Consider the following 20,988-nt stretch of genomic DNA (forward strand, 5'->3'; position numbering starts at 1 on the left):
ATAGAATTTCTACTTTAGGCTCCCAGTTTCTGGTCTGGCACATAAGGAGCTTGTAAATCACCATTCCATCCTTAAAAGGGTAAAAAGCTAAACAAACTGAAAAACAACAACTGTTCTCAGATCTGTCAGAGAAGTGAGGCCACAGGGCAAACCACTGCTCCCAAAACTGGAGAGACAGACGGGGGATGCAGAGAATTACGATTTACTGAAGCAGAAACCCAGGAATAGAAACCTCTACAGGAACCAGTGTCAGGGTGGGAAAGCCTAAACTGTAACTGACAAATTGCTGGCGGCTCAGTGTGGACAAGTTTGAGAGCTGGAAACTCCAGGGCGGGGAGCCAGTCATGGGGATTCTCGGTGCTTCTGAGAGTTTTACCTGCAGGAGTTGGACCTGGTCCTCACAGTGAATATTACAGAAAAAAAAAAAAATCCATTTTTGCCAGAAGGAGAAAATATGGCCATTTTGAAATCTTCCAGAGCATTCTGTTCTGCTTTACAAGTCCTGCCTACAGGACAAACTATTTTATCAGAGCCTAACCTGCTGGAGTTTTATCACAGCTAAACTAATCTGGGGAAAGGAAATATCCAACTCCGGCCCCCTGTAGCCATCCTGTCTCACCTAAGAGGGATGGGTATACTAAATAGCACCTGTGAAGTTCATAGCTCAAGGGTACAGGCTTACCAAAGGATGGAGACTAATACACACCAGGACTATAGAATACTTCCCCTCCCCCCACACCTTACTACCACTTTACTAAAAGTTTATTTATTACATTTTCTTTACCCAGTACATCATGCCCACCTTTCAGTAAAAAATTACAAGGCATTTAAAAAGGAAAAATACAGTTTGAAGAGACTCAACAAGGACCAGAGCCAGAGCCAAATATGTAAGGAATGTTGGAATTATTAGACCAGGAACTTTTGAAAAACCTAATTAATATGCTAAAGCTTTTAGTGGAAAAAGTAGGTAACATGCATGAACAACTGGATGATGTAAGCATTTGCTGCTGTTAACAATGCAAAATGGTGCAGCCGCTTTGGAAGACAGTTTGACAGTTCTTACAAAACTAAACATACTCTTACCATATGATCCAACAATCATCCTAGTTGGTATTTACCCAAATGAGATGAAAACTCATGTCCATACAAAGACCTACACATGGATGTTTACAGCAGCTTTATTTATCATTACCAAAACTTGGAAATAATCAAGATGTCCTTTGCAGGTAAATGGATAAATAAACTGAGTACTTGTAGACAATACAATATTATTCAACACTAAAAAGCAATGAGCTATCAAGTCATGAAAAACTTGGAAAAAACATAAATACACATTAGTAAGTGAATGAAGTCAATCTAAAGTGGATATATACTGTATGATTGCAACTACAAGACATTCTGGAAAAGGCAAAACTATGGAACCAGAGAAATGGTCAGTGGTTATCGGATGTGGGGAGGAGGAAAAATACAGAGAATTTTTAGGCAGTAAAACTAGTCTGTGTGATACTACAGTTGTGGGCACATTTTATTTATACATTTGTCCAAACCTATAGAATGCACAACACCAAGAGTGAACCTTAATATAAATTATGGAATTTGAGTAATGAAGGTGTGTCAATGTAGGTTCATTGATTGTAGCATGTGTACCATTGTGACAGGAAATATGGATAGCGGGGAAAGTTGTGCATGTATAGGGAGAGAAGGTAAATGGGAACTCCCTGTACTTTCCACTCAATTTTGCTGTGATCCTAAAACCTCTCAAAAATAAAGTTTATTATTATATTTAAATATGATATTTCACTTATATAACATCATCTCTGTATGAAAAATAACATTTATTGTTTTTATAGCAACATTTTCCAAAAAAGGTTGGAACCTTTCCAGAAATTATCTGATGGACAGTAAACTTTTCCATCCTTATTTCTTTAATGTGGTCAGCTTCTAGAAATGCCAGATGACACCCATAAGATGGAAGGTAAAGTTATTTAAACAGTGCTCCCCAGAAAGTTCATCTTAGAGCTGCATAGGTTAAATCAGGATTTGGGACTACTAATCTCAGCCTTTCCATGTTTACACCCATGACCCTATTCTGTAAGAATCTATTGCATGACATGTCAGCACAGCAATGTATTTTATTACATTTCGCTATTTCTAGGAAATCACATTTATGTCTCTTCTTTCTTGATCCATCAAGAATGATAAGTTTGGTAAATTCTAGCTTCAACAGATTATCTCAGTTACTCTTAAGCTATTTTATGTTATTTTCCAGCAGGTAGCACATTCACTTGGAGTTTCAAAACATTGTACACTGTACGTGCTATGACAATTCTATGAGGAAAAATCAAGTCAATATCTTTCCTTTTCAGGTCAATAAACTAGACTCACTGAGATGAATTACCTTGATCAAGATCACACAAGGTATCAAAACTGGAAATCTGTCAACAGTCGAGCCACTTTCACATTGCCTCTTGTTTCTATATCGTTCTCAAACTGATTTACCAATTTAGAGTGCATTCCTTTCAATCCTGGAAAGAATTTGAGGTAGCCACAATAAAAGCCACTTCCACAGCACTGCAAACATAGACAATAAAGATAGTAAGGTACAGAGAGAAGGTAAGATAAATAAATATGGAGACTTAAATAATGACTGTGACTAACCATTAAGTTGAGATGAGAGTTCCTTAAACATAATGGCAAAATCTTCTGCGCATTATAAAGCAATGCTACTTGGAAGAGGTAGCATGGTTTGTGCATGGTGGGATGAGAGGAAAAGGAGAGCAGTTCAAGAGAGGATGGAGTGATCCTCTATATCCTAGGAGAGATAAGTCAAATCAACATCTTCAAGTTCTACTTAAGAATGAAGCAGGCTGCCTGTTCTAATCAGCAAAGAAGTGGTGATGTATAAGCATCCTTCTCCACTTCTACATGCTTCAAGTGGCAAGATGCTGAGAACAACTGTGAGTAAAAACATCAAGAAGAAATCCACCACAGCCAGAGGATTTGGATACTGGCTGATCACACTCAAAAGGGCTGGGTTCACCAGCCAGCTCTGTCACTGGGTAAGGGGTCACTACATTTACTGCCTTTCTGAGTAGTTACTGATTGTCTCGGATTCCTCCGAGGTGTCCCTCGAATAACTTGCTTTCCCTCTGCCTCTGAACTGATTTCTAACAATGTAGAGCTCTGACTATAGAAGTGGTGAGTCTGGTTTTTAAAAATGAATAATTCAGGATGTGAACAGCGAAGCAAATGTTTTCCTGGAAGGCATCACCTTGTGTAGTAACACCGTTATTCTAAGAGATGCTGTCTTGGCTTAAATCAGTCTGCCTTTAGAACCAGTAACAGCCACAAAGGAAATTTGTATTGCATTATGTAATATAGTAATACTTCATGTACGTTGCTTTATTGAGCTTCTCAGATACTGCGTTGTTGTCGTTGTTTTATCTAATCGAAGGTCTGTGGCAATTCTGCATTGGGCAAGTCTATTGGTGCCATTTTCCAACAGCATGTACTCACTTTATAACTGTGTCACATTTTGGAAATTCTTGCAATATTTCAAATTTTTTATTATAATTGTATCTATTATGGTGATCTGTGATCAGTGATCTTTGATATTACTATTGCCATTGTTTTGGGGCATCACAAACTATGCGGATAGATGATGAACTTATCAACGAATGTTACATGTGTTCAAACTGCTCTACCAACTGGCAGTTCCCTTGACTTCCTCCCTCTCCCTGAAACAATATCTAAATTAGGCCAATTAATAATCCCACAATGCTTGTAAGTGTTCAAGTGAAAGGAGGAGTTGCATATCTCTTGCTTTAAATTAAAAGCTAGAAATGATTAACCTTAGTGAGGAAGGTGTGTCAAAAGCCAAAATAGGCTGAAAGCTAGGCCTCTTATGACAAACAGTTAGCCAAGTTGGGAATGCAAAGGAAAATTCTTGAAGGAAATTAAACGTGCTACTCCAGTGAACACGAGTGACTGACAAAGTGAAAGAGTCTTATTGCTAGGAGAGAGAAAGTTTGAGTGGTCTGGGTAGAAAATCAAACCAGCTACAACATTCCTTTAAGCCAAAGCCTAATCCAGAGCAAGTCCCTAACTCTCTTCAGTTCTGTGAAGGCTGAGAGAGGCGAGAAAGCTGCAGACCAAAAAATGAAGCTAACAGCGGTCCATTCATGAGGCTTAGAGGAAAGAAGCCTTCTCCATAACATATAAGGGCAGGGTGAAGCAAGAAGTGCTGATGTAGAAACTGCAGCAAGTTATCCAGAAGCTCTAGCTAAGATCACTAATGAAGGTGACCACACTAAACAACAGATTTTCAGGGTCCATGAAACAGACTTGTATTGAAAGAAGATGTAGCTAGGACTTTTATAGCTAGAAAGGGAACATCAGTGTCTGGTTTCAAGTTTTCAAAGGACAGGCTGACTCTCTGGTTAGGGGCTAACGCAGCTGGTGACTTTAAGTTAAAGCCAATGCTCATCTACTGTTCTGCAAACCCTAGTACCTTTAAGAATTCTGCTAAATCTAGCCTTCCTGTGCTCTATAAATGTAACAGCAAAACCTGGATGATGGCATAGCTGTTTATAGTATGGTTTACTGAATATTTTAATTCCACCATTAAGACCTACTGCTCATAAAAAAAATATTCCTTTTAAAATATTACTGCTCACTGACAACGTACGTAGTCACCCAACAGTTCGGACAGAGATGTACAAGGATATTAATGTTGTTTTCATGTCTGCTAGCATAATAACCATTCTGTAGTCTATGGGTCAATGATCAAGTCCAACTTCAAGTCTTTTTATTTAAAAAATACATATTGTAGGGCTATAGCTGCCTGGAAAATATTCATCATTCTAGATGCCATGAAGAACAATTGTGATTCATGGGAGGAGGTCAAAATACTGACATTAATAGGAGTTTGGATGAAGTTGATTTCGGTCCTCATGGATGACTTTGAGAGGTTTCAGACTTCAGTGAAGGAAGTAGCTACAGATGTCACAGATATAGCAAGAGAACTAGAATTAGAACTGAAGATGTCACTGAATTGCTGCAGTCTAATGATATAGCATATAAGGAGTTACTTTTTATGAATGAGCAAAGAATGTGATTTCTTGAGATGAAATGTACTCATAAAGATGCTGTGAACATTGTTGAAATGACAATAAAGGGTTTAGAATATTATATAAACTTATTCATAAAGAAGTGGAAGAGTTAGAGAGGATTGACTCCAATTTTTGAAACAAGTTCTACTATGGGTAAAATGTTATCAGGCAGCATCACATGCTACAGAGAAATCTTTCATGAAAGGAAGAGTTAATCAATGCAACAAATTTCATTGTTGTCTTATATTTAGAAATCACCTCAGCCACTTCAACCTTCAAAAACGAACACCTTGATAAGTCAGCTACCATCCACATTAAGGTAAGATCTTCCACTAGTGAAAAGATCATGATTTGTTGAAGGCTCAGCAGTTTTTAGCAATGAAGTACTTTTAATTATGTTCATTTTTAGATATAATGCTATAATGCACATAATGCACACTTAATAGACTATAGTATTGTATAAACATAACTTTAATATGCACTGGAAAATCAAAACATTTCTGTGACTCACTTTATTGTGATAGTATCTTCATTGCAGTGATCTGGGACCTGCAATATATGTGAAGTATACACATCACATACATTGTTTTTGCATGACAGTTGTTTGCATGACAGTGTTTTGCATGACAGTGTTTTGATAGATTGCATGACAGTGTTTTGATAGACTGCATGACAGTGTTGCATGACAGTGTTTTGATAGATTATGCCTAGTCTTTAAGCTTTCACTTAATGGCAATGTGGCTTCTTTTTTTAATATTTATGATACAAAATATTTATGATATTTAATACTGATTTTTGTCTTAAAAGTATCTACAACATGTAGTGAATTACATTATGTTTTTATATTGGTTCACTCCATCAAAAACATTCAGTGAGAACCTATCTTATATGTACCATGAGCTGATCTCAAAGAAAAATCAGTTTCCTCACCGAAGGAAAAATGCTCTTTTAACAACAAAAAGACGTTTTTCTATTAATTAATATACCTGGTTTCTCACTCTAGGTTTAACGGTATTCATTGGCGATCATCTTATACTTTTCTCTAAGAGGGAAAAGAGCAATATTGTAAGCCTCTGTCTCTTTTTTTTCTTGCACTGTTTTCTCCCTTTCTCCACTTTATAAATAATGCATTGTTTCTGAAGTCCAACATTTCAGAGCCTGTCAAGGGTCTCTCTCAATATCTCAGGCAAGTAAGAAAAATCAAGCCTTCCATTCTGGTGTTTTAAGATTACCTTTTTTGAATGACTTAACTCTAGTTTGTTTTCTGCCAGAAATAAAATCTACCTGCAATACAAATAAAATATTCAGTACACTTTATTTTTACTTAATTTGCAGCTGAAACCAAGGTTAAAGGCCAAGCATTGCTATTTATCAATGCCCAGCTAATTAGTGAGTAAAAAGATGAAAGTGAATCTTTTAAAAACTAGTCTAATATGAAGAAAACAACAGTTCACTAAGCCCTTATAATGTGGTCGTCTATTTTTAATGGCCTCTATTAATTAAGCATGCATCCTGGGAAAAGTCTCCAGTGGGCTCTAATAAATTTAAGGAACACTGTCTGTGTATACTTATAAACAATGATGTGATTAAATAGCTTTGTGCATGAGTGCATTATTTTTCGGAATGGCAATTCATAAATAAATCCTCATGCAAAGAGTTTATATATTAAAGGGAATCTGGGACCTCTTAGTAAAGCATCCTCCAACTCAGTGTTTGACAGGAAAGCCAACAGAGAGGAGAACTCCTCCAGGGCCAAATAACTCATTGGAGGATCTATTCACAAAAGAGGAAACCCAATTTCCATCATCTATTTCTGGTAAAATGAGTATATCTGAAACACATACACTTGAGACCCAGTTCATGGCATTTTCCTTACTTGAATGGATAAACTTTGTGGACATCAATGTTCCTAGACATAAAATGAACAAGTAGGAGAAAATCTGCTCTCAGCTCCCTTCCAGCTCCTTCATTGTATAAAGTTAGTATCAGTGGCTTGGGAAGAGACCATGTTCCCCCTGCTTGGACAATCAGAAATCTGGGCTGTGGTAACCTAGTAATGTGCTGAGGCAGCTCATACAGACTTGTGAGAGCCAATTGTTAAATTTTCCAGAATTTCATGAGCCACTTGTTAAACACAGCCATTATTATTAAAATTATTATAGTTAGGTGTGGTGGCTCACACCTATAATCCTAGCACTTTGGGAGGCTGAGGCTGGTGAATCACTTGAGCCCAGGAGTTTGAGACCAGCGTGGGCAACATAGTGAAACCCTGTCTCTACAAAAAAAAAAAAAAGAAAAAAAAGAAAAATTAGCTGGGCTTCGTGGGGCACACCAGTAATCCCAGCTATGTGGGAGGATCGCTGGAGCCCAGGATGTTCAGGTCACAGTGAGCTGTGATCACACCACTGCACTCCAACCTAGTGACTGAGACCTTGTCTCAAAAAAAAAAAAAAAAAAAAAAAAAAAAAGGAAAAGAAAAAAGAAGTAAAGTATGTAACTTACAATTCAATACATTATATCTTAAAAGGGAAAAAATACTCAAAATTCTTCAATTTTAATTATTTGCTACCTTTTACTATTAGCTATGTCCTTGAGGTTAGTTGCATCTATTGTATCTGTAGTGTGAAAATGCTGTATAATGGTGAGCTACTGAGCATCTCTTCCTTACTCTGCATTCAGGGATGTCACGCTGGAAGTTTGAAATCACCCACAGTGGGAGGCTTTACACTATAGGAACAGTTAGGTGCTACATATCAGTGCCTTCTAATTTAATTTAATTTAATTTTTGAGATGGAGTCTCTCTCTGTCGCCCAGGCTGGAGTGCAGTGGCGCCGTCTCGGCTCACAGCAGCCTCCACCTCCTGGGTTCAAGCAATTCTCCTGTGCCAGCCTCCCGAGTAGCTGGGATTACATGCGCCACCACACCCAGCTAATTTCTGCATTTTTAGTAGAGACAGAGTTTCACCACGTTGGCCAGGCTGGTCTTGAATTTCTGACATCAAGTGATCCACCTGCCTTGGCCTCCCAGAGTGCTGGGATTATAGGCGTGAGCCACCCCACCTGGCTTCTTTACATTTTTTAGAGAGCTGGTTGTTCAACATTTACCAGCATGCCACTGAAGTCACTAGGCTGAGACCAAGGAGAGGGAGCAGTGGATTTACGTAAGGGAATCAGAGTCCCACCATAAAGCAGACTACACAGATGTCTCTATAGGGTGAATTTTGCATGAAATATTTTTGCCTGGGTAGATGGGCTCCTATATTCTCTTTAGCCTGACGCAAGTCTGGCCCTGTAAAGAGAGATAGAAGGAAGGAGAGTTGGATAAGCAGAATCTTAGACTGAAAAAGCAGTTCTAAGGTAGTTTAGGTCAGGCCAATGTGGAGTCTTTTAGCCAAAGTCACCCATCAGAGGGGTCCTGCACCTGACAAAAATAGGCCTTCCTTAATTTTCCCCTGTGCTCAATCATTGCCTGAGAGCAGCCTGTTGAAAGTGTAGTCCCGGTGCAGATTGGTGTAGGGAGCCACAAAGGCAAAGGATGAGATGAGAGAAGTACAGGGAAGAAGATGGTGGGGGCTGGAGGGAGAATGAAGACCAGCAAATAGTCCAACTTGGCTGTGATGGAGGACTCATAGAAGCAAAGAAGGGAAATGTTGAATGTAACATTTCTCATTAAAATGCACTGCTTAGTGTCACCTATTGACACATATAATGAAAATGCTCTTGACACTCAAAACCTCTAAAGCTGGGGCTCTCAGATTTGTGGATAAGCATCAAAGACCTGACTTGGGCCTTGAAGTAAAAGAAAACATTTTGCTAAACAGACAGGCTCTTTTTATCCTATATCCCATTAGGTTACCAGCTTCCTGAATTTGCCACTCTCATTCTGAATTATTGCAATTGTAGGATGTGAAAGGAGCAATATTTCCCAGTCACCTGAGGTGAATGCTGAGGAAGAACAAAGCCAAATTTGGCTTTGACAAAGTAAGAAGAAGCCATTATTCATTTATTCAATCAATCAATATTTATTGAGCCCTTGCCATGTACCAAACAGCAGTGAACCATACAGAAAAGATCTTACCCTCATGGAGCTTACATTCTAGTTAGAAAGGCAAACAATAAATGAATAAACAAAATAATAATACATCTTCAGATACTAAGCCTCACGAAGTCAATCAAGCAGGGTAATAGGATATAGAATGATAGTTCTATACCACACAGGTGATCAAGAAAGGCCTTCCTCCAGAAGTGATGACTAAGCAGCAGGCAACATTAGAGTTTTTCCCTTTCCTGTTGAAAACTATAATTTGACTCTTACTATTCTGGTTTCCTTTGCTAAGAAAAATTTCATATCTCACCTAACACAGCCTCCACTTTATATTGACTCCATTCTCTGTTTACCACCTGCTCGAAAGCTAATATGTATTATAGATACACACATTGAAGCAGAATAGCCTATACTAGTTTCTTAGTTCCAAAAGCCTTTGTTAAAAAGAATCCTCCTAATATTTTTTGGGATGACAAAAAGTAATTTTTAAATGGTAATAACAAGAATCTTACAAATGTGTAAACAAGACCATGCAGATTTTTTTTCAAGTTTTACTTTTTTATTTAAAAACAATAGTGTCTTTTACATTTTCCCCTCAAAGCGTAAGTGTAAAAAATAAACAAGTTCTTATACCTTTAGATATATATGACTTAAGCATTATTTTCTTGAATTGTTAAATTCTATTCAGTTTTGGAAAATTTGTTAATATACAAAATATTGGGGCCAGAAACACTAAAAACTCTTTTCTTTATTGTTACACTGAACATTAGATAACTATCTAATATTTAGATATTTAATTTGAGGCAAAATAAGTATTTTGGCTTGCCTCTACATTCACATGTTGATATACTAATTAAATTATTATTCTCAGTCTTATCGTCAAGCCAGGTTTACCAACCATCCATACAGACTAGGTAATAAGAAAGATGATCTCCTTCCCATTAACTATAAAATCAATCCTATGACATGACTTTAAACATTGGAATGTGATAACAAATGCTAGCTCTGTCATTCATAATCCTTTGTGACATGATGGAAAGAATTCAAGCATTGAAACCAGTGTTGAGCCTCCAGAAGTGCATGTGATATGTAATGGCTGCTGTGTCAGTACAATTTGACTTTCTACAGTCTCTCAATTCCTCACCTTAATTTCAGTATGTATGGAATATGCAGTTCCCTTCCAAACACTTGGGAAGCAATGTCTCAAGCTGCTGATCATGACTGGACCTCTAGAGAAGACTCTTTTTATTTGTTCTTCTAATTGTCCCTAATGTCCAAGATGCAGCTAAAGCAAAGCTGGTCTGTATAGTTAGAAGCCTAGAAAATCGAAAAGCTCAAATGCTATTTCAGCAGTCTATTCTTTGTTTTGTGGCATGTTCAGCAGAGGTTACAAGAAATCAATGGACTTCAAGTTCTGGTCTTAGGTGTTTAAAGATTATCTGTTCCGTAAACCTCTCCATATTATATTCCAATCATCGAATATACTATGGCAAATTGGCCACAGTGTGGCATATTTGGATTTTTCTATTTCTTCATCTTCAGTATAAAAAAGTCCAGGTCATCAACACAGAAGGAAGTACAACATGCCATAGACCAAGGCTTCCAAAATTTTCAGGTTGAATTGTTTTTTTCTGATTCTTTAATAGCAATTCAATTAAACCTGATAAACAGGAACATCTGTCTCACCAGTCCATCCTGGCCAGATTATCCAGTGCCAGTCCATCATGTAGGTTCCTTCTCTTCTTCCTGTTGCCACTCTCTCTGTCTGGTCTAAACTAGTTGGGGTCAGAGATTTGAAGCAGAATGAAATGCGAGCTATTTAACAATCTGCTGTCAAGTAGCCGTTTCTGGCCTGGGAAGAGGGCGAGCTGATGCTACTGCAGGAGAATAGCAGGCAGGTGCACAACCCACTTTGCCAGGCAGTCACCTGCCCTGACCTATGTGGCTTTCTCCCTATTCCTGCTCCCACCTTACACTTTTCCTATTTGATGCAATTATCTTTCCTGTGTAAGCCATACGGTAATTCTGCTTGAACAAATTTAAGTTTGTTTTTCTATCCTTAGAGTTCAGAAATTTGACTAGGATATATTTCCCTCCATAGTTCTTTATTAATTCTGTTTCATTAACCTGGTAAATCCTTTTATATCTGAAATAAAGATCTGAAGATCTGAGATTCATATTATGGAAAGGCATAGTTTATGGAAGATTTTTTCTACTATTTCTTTGATTTCTACTTCTCCATGGTTCCTTATTTCTTCTTCTGGATTAGCAACTACTTAAATATTGGGTCTCTTGGACCAGTCTTTTCTGTTTTCTCAACTATGATTTCATTTTTTGAAAATTTACTCTTCTGAAACATGAATGCAGTCTCAGCAGTTAACATACAAAATCCTTGTGCAGAAATCACTAACTCCTATACACAAACACAGTCAAGCTGACAGCCAAATCAGAAACCCAATCCCATTCACAATTGCCACAAAAAGAATAAAATATTGATGAATACAGCTAACTAGGAAGGTGAAAAATCTCTTCAGGGAGAACTACAGGACACTGCTCAAAGAAATCACAGGTGACACAAACAAATAAAAAAAGTTCCATGCTCATGGATAGGAAGAATCAATATCATGAAAATGGCCGCACTACACAAAGCAACTTATAGATTCAATGCTATTCCTATTAAACTACCATTGACATTCTTCACAGAACTAGAAAAACCTTTTTTAAAATTCATATGGAGCCAAAAAAGGGCCCAAATAGCTAAGGCATTCCTAAGCAGAAAGAACAAAGCTGGAGGCATCATACTACCTGATTTCTAACTATACTACAGGGCTACAGTAACCAAAACAGCATGGTGGTGGTACAAAAACAGACACATAGACCAATGGAGTAGAATAGAGAACCCAGAAATAAGGCCACACACCTACAACTATCTGATCTTCTACATGCCTGACAAAAATAAGCAATGGGGGAGAGATTCCCTATTTAGTAAATGCTGCTGGGATAACTGGCTAGTCATATGCAGGAGATTGGAACTGGACCCCTTCCTTACACCATATTAAAAAATCAACTCAAGATGGATTGAAGACTTAAATGTAAAACCCAAAACTATAAAAACCCTGGAAGACAACCTGGGCAATACCATCCTGGACATAGCAACAGGCAAAGATTTCGTGACAAGGATGCCAAAAGCAATTGCAACAAAAGCAAAAATTGACAAATGGGATCTAATTAAACTGAAGAACTTCTGCACAATAAAGGAAACTATCAACATAGTGAACAGACAACAGAATGAGGGAAAATTTTTGCAAACTGCATCTGACAAATGTCTAATGTCCAGCATCTTTAAGGAACTTAAACTTACAGGAAAAAAAAAAACCATTAAAAAGTGGGCAAAGAACATGAACAGACACTTTTCAAAAGAAGACATATATGCAGCCAACAATCACATGAAAAAAAGCTCAACATCACTGATCATTAGAGAAATGCAAATCAAAACCACAATGAGATACTATCTTACACCAGTCAGAATGGCTATTACTAAAACGTCAAAAGATCCTGGCAAGGCTGCAGAAAAAAAGGATCATTTATACACTGTTGATGGGAGTGTAAATTAGTTCAACAATTGTGGAAGACAGTGTAATAATTCCTCAAAGATCTAAACACAGAAATACCATTTGACCCAGTAATCCCATTACTGGGTATATACCCACAGGAGTATAAATTCTTCTATTATTAAAGACACATGCACACATATGTTCTTTGTAGCACTATTCGCAACAGCAAAGACATAGAATCCACCTAAATGCCCATCAATGGCAGACTGGATAAGGAAAATGTGGTACACATGGAATACTCTGCAGTCATAAAAAAGAACAAAATCATGTCCTTTTCAGGAACATGGATGGAGCTAGAGGCCATTATCCTTAGCAAACTAAGGCAGAAACAGAAAACCAAATACCACATGTTCTCACTTATAAGTGGGAGCTAAATGATGAGAACACGTGGACACTCGGAGGGGAACAACACACACTGGGGCTTATTGGTGGGAGGAGGGAGAGGATCAGGAAAAATAACTAATGGGTACCAGGCTTAATAACTAGGTGACAAAATAATCTATACCAAAAAACCCCATGACACAAGTTTTCCTATGTAACAAACCTGTACATGTACCCCTGAACTTAAAATAAAAGGTAAAAAGAAAAAGAAATAAAACATATTACTTTTGTTTTTACATCCTTCTATTGAATTTTTAAATTAGGAAATCATTATTTCTAGTTCCAGGGGCTTCTCTCTGGTCCTATGATTGTAACCCTTCAAGAGTTTTAATCATATTTTATCTAGGTTTCCTTCTATTTTCTACTTTAGCTCCACCTCCATAGTAGAGGCTTATTGCAGTTTTTCAGTTTAATCTCTTCTAACTGAGCTGCCATGTTCCTGAGTGGGTTGTGATCTTTCTTTGTCTATTTATACTGAGAGGGTGCAGGTTTGCATTGCCTCTGATTTGACAGTTGGGGTAGGCATTTTTCCTTTAGTGACTAGCTGGTGATTAGCGTAGTCCCTTTGTTGTTTATTTCTTTTTCTGAGACAAAGTCTCACTCTGTGGCTTAGGCTGGAGTGCAGCAGTGCAATCATGGTTCACTGCAGCCTTAAACCTTTGGGCTCAAGCAATCCTCCTATCTCAGCCTATAGAGTAGCTGGGACTACAGGTTCATATCACCAGGCCCAGATAATTTTTTGTATTTTTTGTAGATACTGGGTTTTGGCATATTGCCCACGCTGATCTCAAACTCCTGGGCTCAAACAGTCCTCCTGCCTCAGCCTCCCAAAGAGCTGGGATTATAGACATGAGCCACCACACCCAGCCTTATCCCCTTTGTTGATGTAAGTGGCAGAAGGCTTCAGTTCACAAGTCCAAGTAGAGACAGGTTGACCTCAGCCCAATGTGGAAACTGCCTCTCCTAAGTGCCATCACCCGAGGAACAGTGTGCCTCTTTCATTGCTGCATGATGCAAACAGCAGAAACATTTCTCCCTTCCTCTTTGTGTATCCACATAAGACAGCTGACTCTCATCATGCACCCTCTCCACCTCGCATTAACTCTCATTTACATCTTTAGCACCAACTGGCACCTTCTTTCAAGGTCTTGATAGCTCCCTGTATGCGGAACCCCTTCTGGTTGCCAAAACCAGCCCTTGACTTTTTCTGGATGGTTGTATTCTCTAGAATGTTCCCAGGTCACCATTTTCCTCAGAAACTCACATCCAAATGTTTTAAAAGCATTCCTAATTCCAATTAGATAAAATGTTACTTGAAAATATAAACATATTATTGCTTTCCTAAATTACATCTCTAGAAATAAAATATGTATGGAATTTTGTGCTAGTATAAAAATAGATCAGGATATGGTCATTCAAATGTATAGCTTCTATAATATTCATTAAATACTCACTTCTGATCTATTAGCCTCATCATTCATCTGGTTATTGTAAACTGGCTCATATTATTAGCTAATTTTTCATAATAGTAATGTTAGCTAACATTTACTAGGTGCCTAGTGTATGCCAGGCACTGAAGTGTTTTGTATGTATAAAGTTATTAAATTCTCACAAACCCTATGAAATTTATTGTACTCTTACTTCCAATGTATTGCAATATAGAAACCAAGGCCTTAAGAGGCTAACTTAACCCACAGAACCACAGTCACACAGCTAGCCAGATGCTTTATTTCCCTAACTAAATAATAAAGGACTCGAAAACAGCTCATGCCTTACACGTCTCTGCATCCCCAACTGTGCTTGGCATTCAGAGCCCCAGTAAAGAAGCAGCTATTGAAAGAAGAAACAATGTTTTATTCATGTTTGATCCCTACTCTGCAGTGCTATAATACAAATGTTTCAAAGATGTTTTAATCATAAATGAAAGCATGAGATTTAGAAAGCAAATCCACATACTATAACCTAAAGCTAGTTACAGAAGACTTGACTCTCAGCCACTAACCTGAGTTCCAGGGATCCAAATATGAATAAAATGTTGCCTCTGTCTGTCAAGAACAAGTAGTCTGAAAGGACAGCCTATACACATGCAATGAAATATAATAAAATGGTATATATTGCTTTTTAATTGTGTCTGTAAAGTGTTATGGGGCCACATATGAAAAAAATATATTATTTTTTCCATAGGAACACAAGGTTTTTTCTCTCATTAATCAACAGTAGAATCGGATATAGAAAGAAACACTAGAGTTTTTTATTAGAAAGTTTATTGCATTAATCTATAAACTCATTTGGTGATATAAATGACAATGTAGACTAATAATGATGAAAGTTTATCATCTTTGGAAAATAGAGATATTTCAACACCGAAAGCATTGTTTGTTTGTTTGCCACAACCACGTAAATCCTAATGCATTTTGATTTTTTCTTTTTAAAAATATAGATTGCAATTCAGTCATACCAAAATGAAGCCTAGACTACATACTGAACTAGCAGACCCAGTGTTAGGACATCAATATTAACAGGACTCTAAAAGGGCAGTTTGCTGTACATCTTTAGTTAATAAACAAGCAACCATCCATACCATGTGATTCACACTTGCATATGCATGTACACTTTCATGACGTGAAGCCTTGAAGACCAAAATCTCTCTTAAACATTCAGCTTGAATAATAAAGACACGTTGCCCAGAGATAGAAAATTCATTATTTTAAAAAATATAACCTTAAAACTTAATTTTGTATGATTTTGTTTAAGCATAAAGTGGACTACCAATATTGACATTTATTATAAATGATATCATGATACCCTTGTTTAACTTTTGCAATATTTACCATTTAAAAATCTCAGTAATTGACGGCTACTGTGGCTCTGTGGAGGTCAAGATGACCACACTTTCATAAAGTTTTTGCATTTCTCACAACACACAGTCATTATGCTGATGGATTTGGTTCAGTCAGGTTACAGCTGTCCTATTGTAAAGTTCTATGGCTGGTTTTCCTGAAATTGGTGAATATAAATTCCATAAAGATAATGCTAAACATATTAAACTCTCTATTAACATTACTACTATATCATAGGACAGCGATTAATGTCAAACACTGTAAATAATTATAAAATGTTCCTTATTATCATATAATTAACCTCAAATAACATATTCTCCTTATTAAAGCAAACATGAGTTATCATTTGGGCAAGTTCTGATGTACTTATATATAAACACAAATAATTTATAAATTTTCTGATACATCAACTTCTAAGGAAGGAATAATAGTTTGGCTAACAATACTATATGACTGGCATTGGCTAAGTATCTCTAAACTCCTTTACTGCTTTGACCACCATGGGATTTAGAAAGGAAATTAGTTATAGGGTCCAAAATTAACATGGGTTCAAAGGTCATGAGAATAGATTCACTTGGTATGAAGAGTGACATCACTGTAAAATTAAATTCGATACATCTGGAAAAGTTCCTAAAGTTTGTAATTTCAGAGGGAAAATTTTGCCAAAGTTCTTTTGTTTTCTCTTTAATTCTCATTCTAACAAAAGTTTTCCTTTACCCAAATTGATATCAAAATATTTAGAACATTTTGCCTTCTCAACCAGACCTCTCGAAATGTAACACGAAATGTAACACGTAGTTTTACAACATTCAAATTGCTACATGTGTCCTGATGTTTGAAAAGTCCTGAGTAAGCTCTAATAAGAATTGCCTCGGCCGGGCGCAGTGGCTCACGCCTGTAATCCCAGCACTTTGGGAGGCCGAGATGGGCGGATCATGAGGTCAGGAGATCAAGACCATCCCGGCTAACAAGGTGAAACCCCGTCTCTACTAAAAATACAACAACAACAAAAAAATAGCCGGGTGTAGTGGCGGGCGCCTGTAGTCCCAGCTACTCGGGAGGCTGAGGCAGGAGAATGGCGTGAACCCGGGAGGCGGAGCTTGCAGTGAGCAGAGATCGTGCCACTGCACTCCAGCCTGGGCGACTGAGCAAGACTCCGTCTCAAAAACAAAAAAAAAAAGAATTGCCTCAATTCAGAACACAAACGTCATTTCAGGACATCAGCTAACTGGAGTGATTTACTTGTCAAAAAGAGCACACAGGAAGGGATAGCAGTGGCCCTTTGGAGTCCACATCTATTGCCCAGATTTTAAGTTGCTGTTGCCTTTGTACAGCAAGCTTTTAATTTATTAACAGTGGAATGAGAAAAGAAACAGTTGTTTTTTTGACCTATCTCTAGAGAATAATGGGGAAATTCAAATTTACCATGGAGCTCAGAAGAGATGATCTTTAAAAGGGGGAAAATGTCTAATTTTTTCTTACCAATAAGGACCCCTGATGGCTCCTGACTCACACGTGTCTCAATTAGATGCCTATCACCTAGAGTTGGGAGCCAGCCGGTGGCTAACTATTGGAATAAATCAATTGTTTCTAAGGTGTGTTCCAGGTCACTCCCTATTTCCTTGAATTGACTTTGGAGTTCCTCAAAGTGAGCAGCCATGAATGCAGTGAGTCTGTTGTATTATCCATCTGATCAAACTACCATCATATGTGCCGATGTGTGACATGAAATAACTGGATATTCCAACTCCATAACCAGCAGGGACAATGACTTACGTGCACTACTAGCAGAAGGGATGCACATACATATTTGTTAACTGACTCACTGAGACAGAATGCCATGTAGGATTTCATGTCTTTAAAAGATTGAAGACCACTGTTTCTCTTATAAAGTTGCTTCCTTATTCAGTTTTTCAGCCCCTTTGCTTGGTCAAACAGATCAATGGAAGGGAAACTGGCTTTCTTGCATCATGTCAGCATTCTCATATTGCAAGATAAGTCTGGTTTGCCTGGAACAGTCCAGATTTAAGCTCATTACAAGATAATTATTAACAATGCCCTCCATTTACTCTCAAGAGTGTCCCAGTTTGGATGGTCAATTCTATGATCACCATAATGAGAGTTTTTTGTAAGATGAGTCTGTGGTACTCATGCAGTAACGTTTCCTTTCTGCTCCCCTTCTCCCTGGTTTAACCAAGGCTCAGAACCAACAGATCGAAAGGAACTCTATTTTGGAATATTGAAAAGCATCTCTCTTTCAATCATAAGCCAATCACCTGTGGTTACCTATTTTAGTAATGGCCAATTTTAATCAATTCAAATTATATATTTTTATCTTGTGCCTCCAAAAGAAAAAAGAACAATGCATTTTTATCAAGCAAAAGATAAGCGGCAATAATACAAGGAACAATGAACATATAATATAATAATTTTTCATTAACAATCCAAACACTACAAAACATAGAATATGCAACTTAAAAATGGAAATACAAATTAATGAAAAGTGGGGTACATGTCACATTAGCAATGCAAAAGACCAGCTTAAGCATAGTTTCTCTAAACTGACAATTAATAAAAGGAAAGTGCCCTTTCTCAAATATGTATGCACAAAAATATTTCAGTCACTTCTAGGGAAAGATTAATCAAAATGTTCCGCTAATTCTATATTACAGCACGTATTACTAATGGTTTACAAAACGTAGGCATCATCTTGCACTTAAAATTTACAACCTTTATCAATCATTACACACTCATTCCATCCAGTCTGTCAAAAATAAAATTATTTCATTTCTATATTTATGAAATAACTATTGATATGTTATGAATCTCAAGTGGTGAATATGTATGATGGAGCCAGTGATCAGAATAATGTCATAGATCTGAAGCTGGTTGAGGGTCAGAGAGCAAACCACCTCTGCCTGGCATATTTGTGTACTGACTTCTGCAATACTTCCTACTATTTCTAAAATAATTCTAATTGTATGTTTTCTCATTCTAAACAAAACCTAAGATTTTCATATTTAAATTGTCTGTCCACTTTTAGAGTATATTCAAAGTCTATCCAGTTATACCACCTGACAGAATGTTTCCTCCTGCATTCATATTATCCCTACAATTCTGAGTCCAGTTGAATAAAGTTAAGAATAAGGACTTAACAATATGTACCTTTTCTTCTACACGTTCAGTGATTCCCACTTTCATGAAGTAAATTTTATGGTAAACTGTACAATCCTAGGTACAGCTGTATAATGCAAATGAAAAAGAAAATATTCAAAGTTTAATTGTTCAAGCAACAACGCCAATGTCCACTGCAACCTGCGTCTCCGAGGGAGTTCTGCAAGTTCATGCTTTCAGCAAACATCTTACAATAAGTCATGCTTCACGGTTATAGTTCAAAAACTAACAGCAATGGCAAATCACATCTCTAACTCCTTCAAATCCACCTGAACAAAAAGCACCTATAGTCAGTGTCAGCCTCAGCTTTGAGCTTTCCAGTTCATATCCAACAATTGCAGCCTCAGCTTTCAGCTTTCTGGTTCATGTCCAACAATTGCCTACCGAGTTGATTAACATTCACATGAAAGTGGCAAAATTGAGGATGGAGAAGAACCAAACAGCAGTTCTGGAAAGGTTTCCAGTGGCTACCAAGCAGTCCTTTGGTGTCATTCACTGCTGCTGCTGCTGCTACCGCCACTGTCCTCTTGCTTGGGAGAAGATGAACTGTCTCGGACTGGCAGCAGATCATAATGACAAGGGATGTGACTGTTCTTTGGGAGGTCATATGGATCCTGGGTGAGATGCCCATTATTGCTGAATACTCCTTGGACAACACTCACTGTAGGTTCTGTGATAACCAAGGACACATTAATTTATCAGCAATGGAAACATTTTTAAAAAGAATATGGCATTTCTTGCAAATTTCATACATACCAATGGGACTTCTAAGAAAATATAAGGAAACACTGGTTTTAAAAACATGATTTTAAAAATCATCACATACAGGTGGCAACTCTGTATAGCTGGATCAACTGGCAAACACAAATAGTGTTCAGAACAAAAGGATGACCACGTAATCAGGATGAAGACATTAAGGGAATATACAGAATCCTGGATATGAATCATGGTCTGAAAAACCCCTTGGGGATAATGTAGGCCAAGCCCCCTATTCCACAGGTGAGAAGACTGAGGTTCTCAAACGTTAATTCGGTTCATGAAAACACTCAACAAGTTCACAACTTTGGAACTCAAGACTCAGGCTCTCAGTTGAGTTCCCATCCTACTGTGGTGGGTTTGTGGGACAGTTTAAAGGAGAATTGCTACTGACTCTCCAAAACTAAATTTAGTTCACTTTGACTTCCACTTTAAAAAGCTGTCTTAATACTTTAAAAAGAAATTCTTTTGTGTATTTTTTCCTGGGGACATACCTGGCATAAAATAAAATACTAGTAGTAAAGTAGGCACTTCATTTACAAGTAGTAGAGAATATTTTAAAGTTAAAATCACAAATACTCACAGAGATATAGAAATAGAGAGAGAGAAAAAAAATGAAAATCTATAGCCCTATTGTTTAGCCAACGGTAGTGGTGGTATGTTTTATCATTTCCCAAGTGGTATTTGCAAAAGACAATCAAAATAACCTCAATTTTAAACTGAATTCATATTAATTTGCATCACATTCATGTCAGAGAATATCACAACTATATTGGACAAGTTTAAAAGTAAAATGTTTCAATCTTGCTAAATGCATTATATTAATATAATGAACCAGGAAATGGAATCACCTGTTTAATCCACTTGAACTATTTGTTTTGGCTAACTAGATATATTAGCTAATAGGATACATATGCTATCCACATGTGTGCCAAAATATTCACTATGGTTACAAAACAAAAGATGGATGATTAGGTGAAAAATAAAGAAAATTTACCTTAAATTTTTCTAAATGATATTGTCCCTGGAAAATTCCTTTGGCATCAATTAATATGATCACTAAAAACA

General features: G+C 37.2%; 1 protein-coding gene across 6 annotated transcripts in view; it reads right to left on the reverse strand.

Annotated features, from left to right (window-relative positions):
- Window positions 1-18,406: 18,406 nt before the first annotated feature.
- LOC105472457 (multiple EGF like domains 10) overlaps window positions 18,407-20,988 on the reverse strand; it is a 394,760-nt gene continuing 392,178 nt past the window's right edge. For all 6 annotated transcript variants that reach the window (XM_071098507.1, XM_071098508.1, XM_071098510.1 and 3 more), the window contains one exon: window positions 18,407-19,834. In XM_071098507.1, coding sequence (XP_070954608.1) covers window positions 19,653-19,834 — 182 coding nt within the window. In that variant the 3' untranslated portion in view covers window positions 18,407-19,652. The remainder of the gene's footprint in view (window positions 19,835-20,988) is intronic.

Source organism: Macaca nemestrina, chromosome 6 (genome assembly GCF_043159975.1).
Source record: "Macaca nemestrina isolate mMacNem1 chromosome 6, mMacNem.hap1, whole genome shotgun sequence".
NCBI classification, from domain to species: domain Eukaryota; kingdom Metazoa; phylum Chordata; class Mammalia; order Primates; family Cercopithecidae; genus Macaca; species Macaca nemestrina.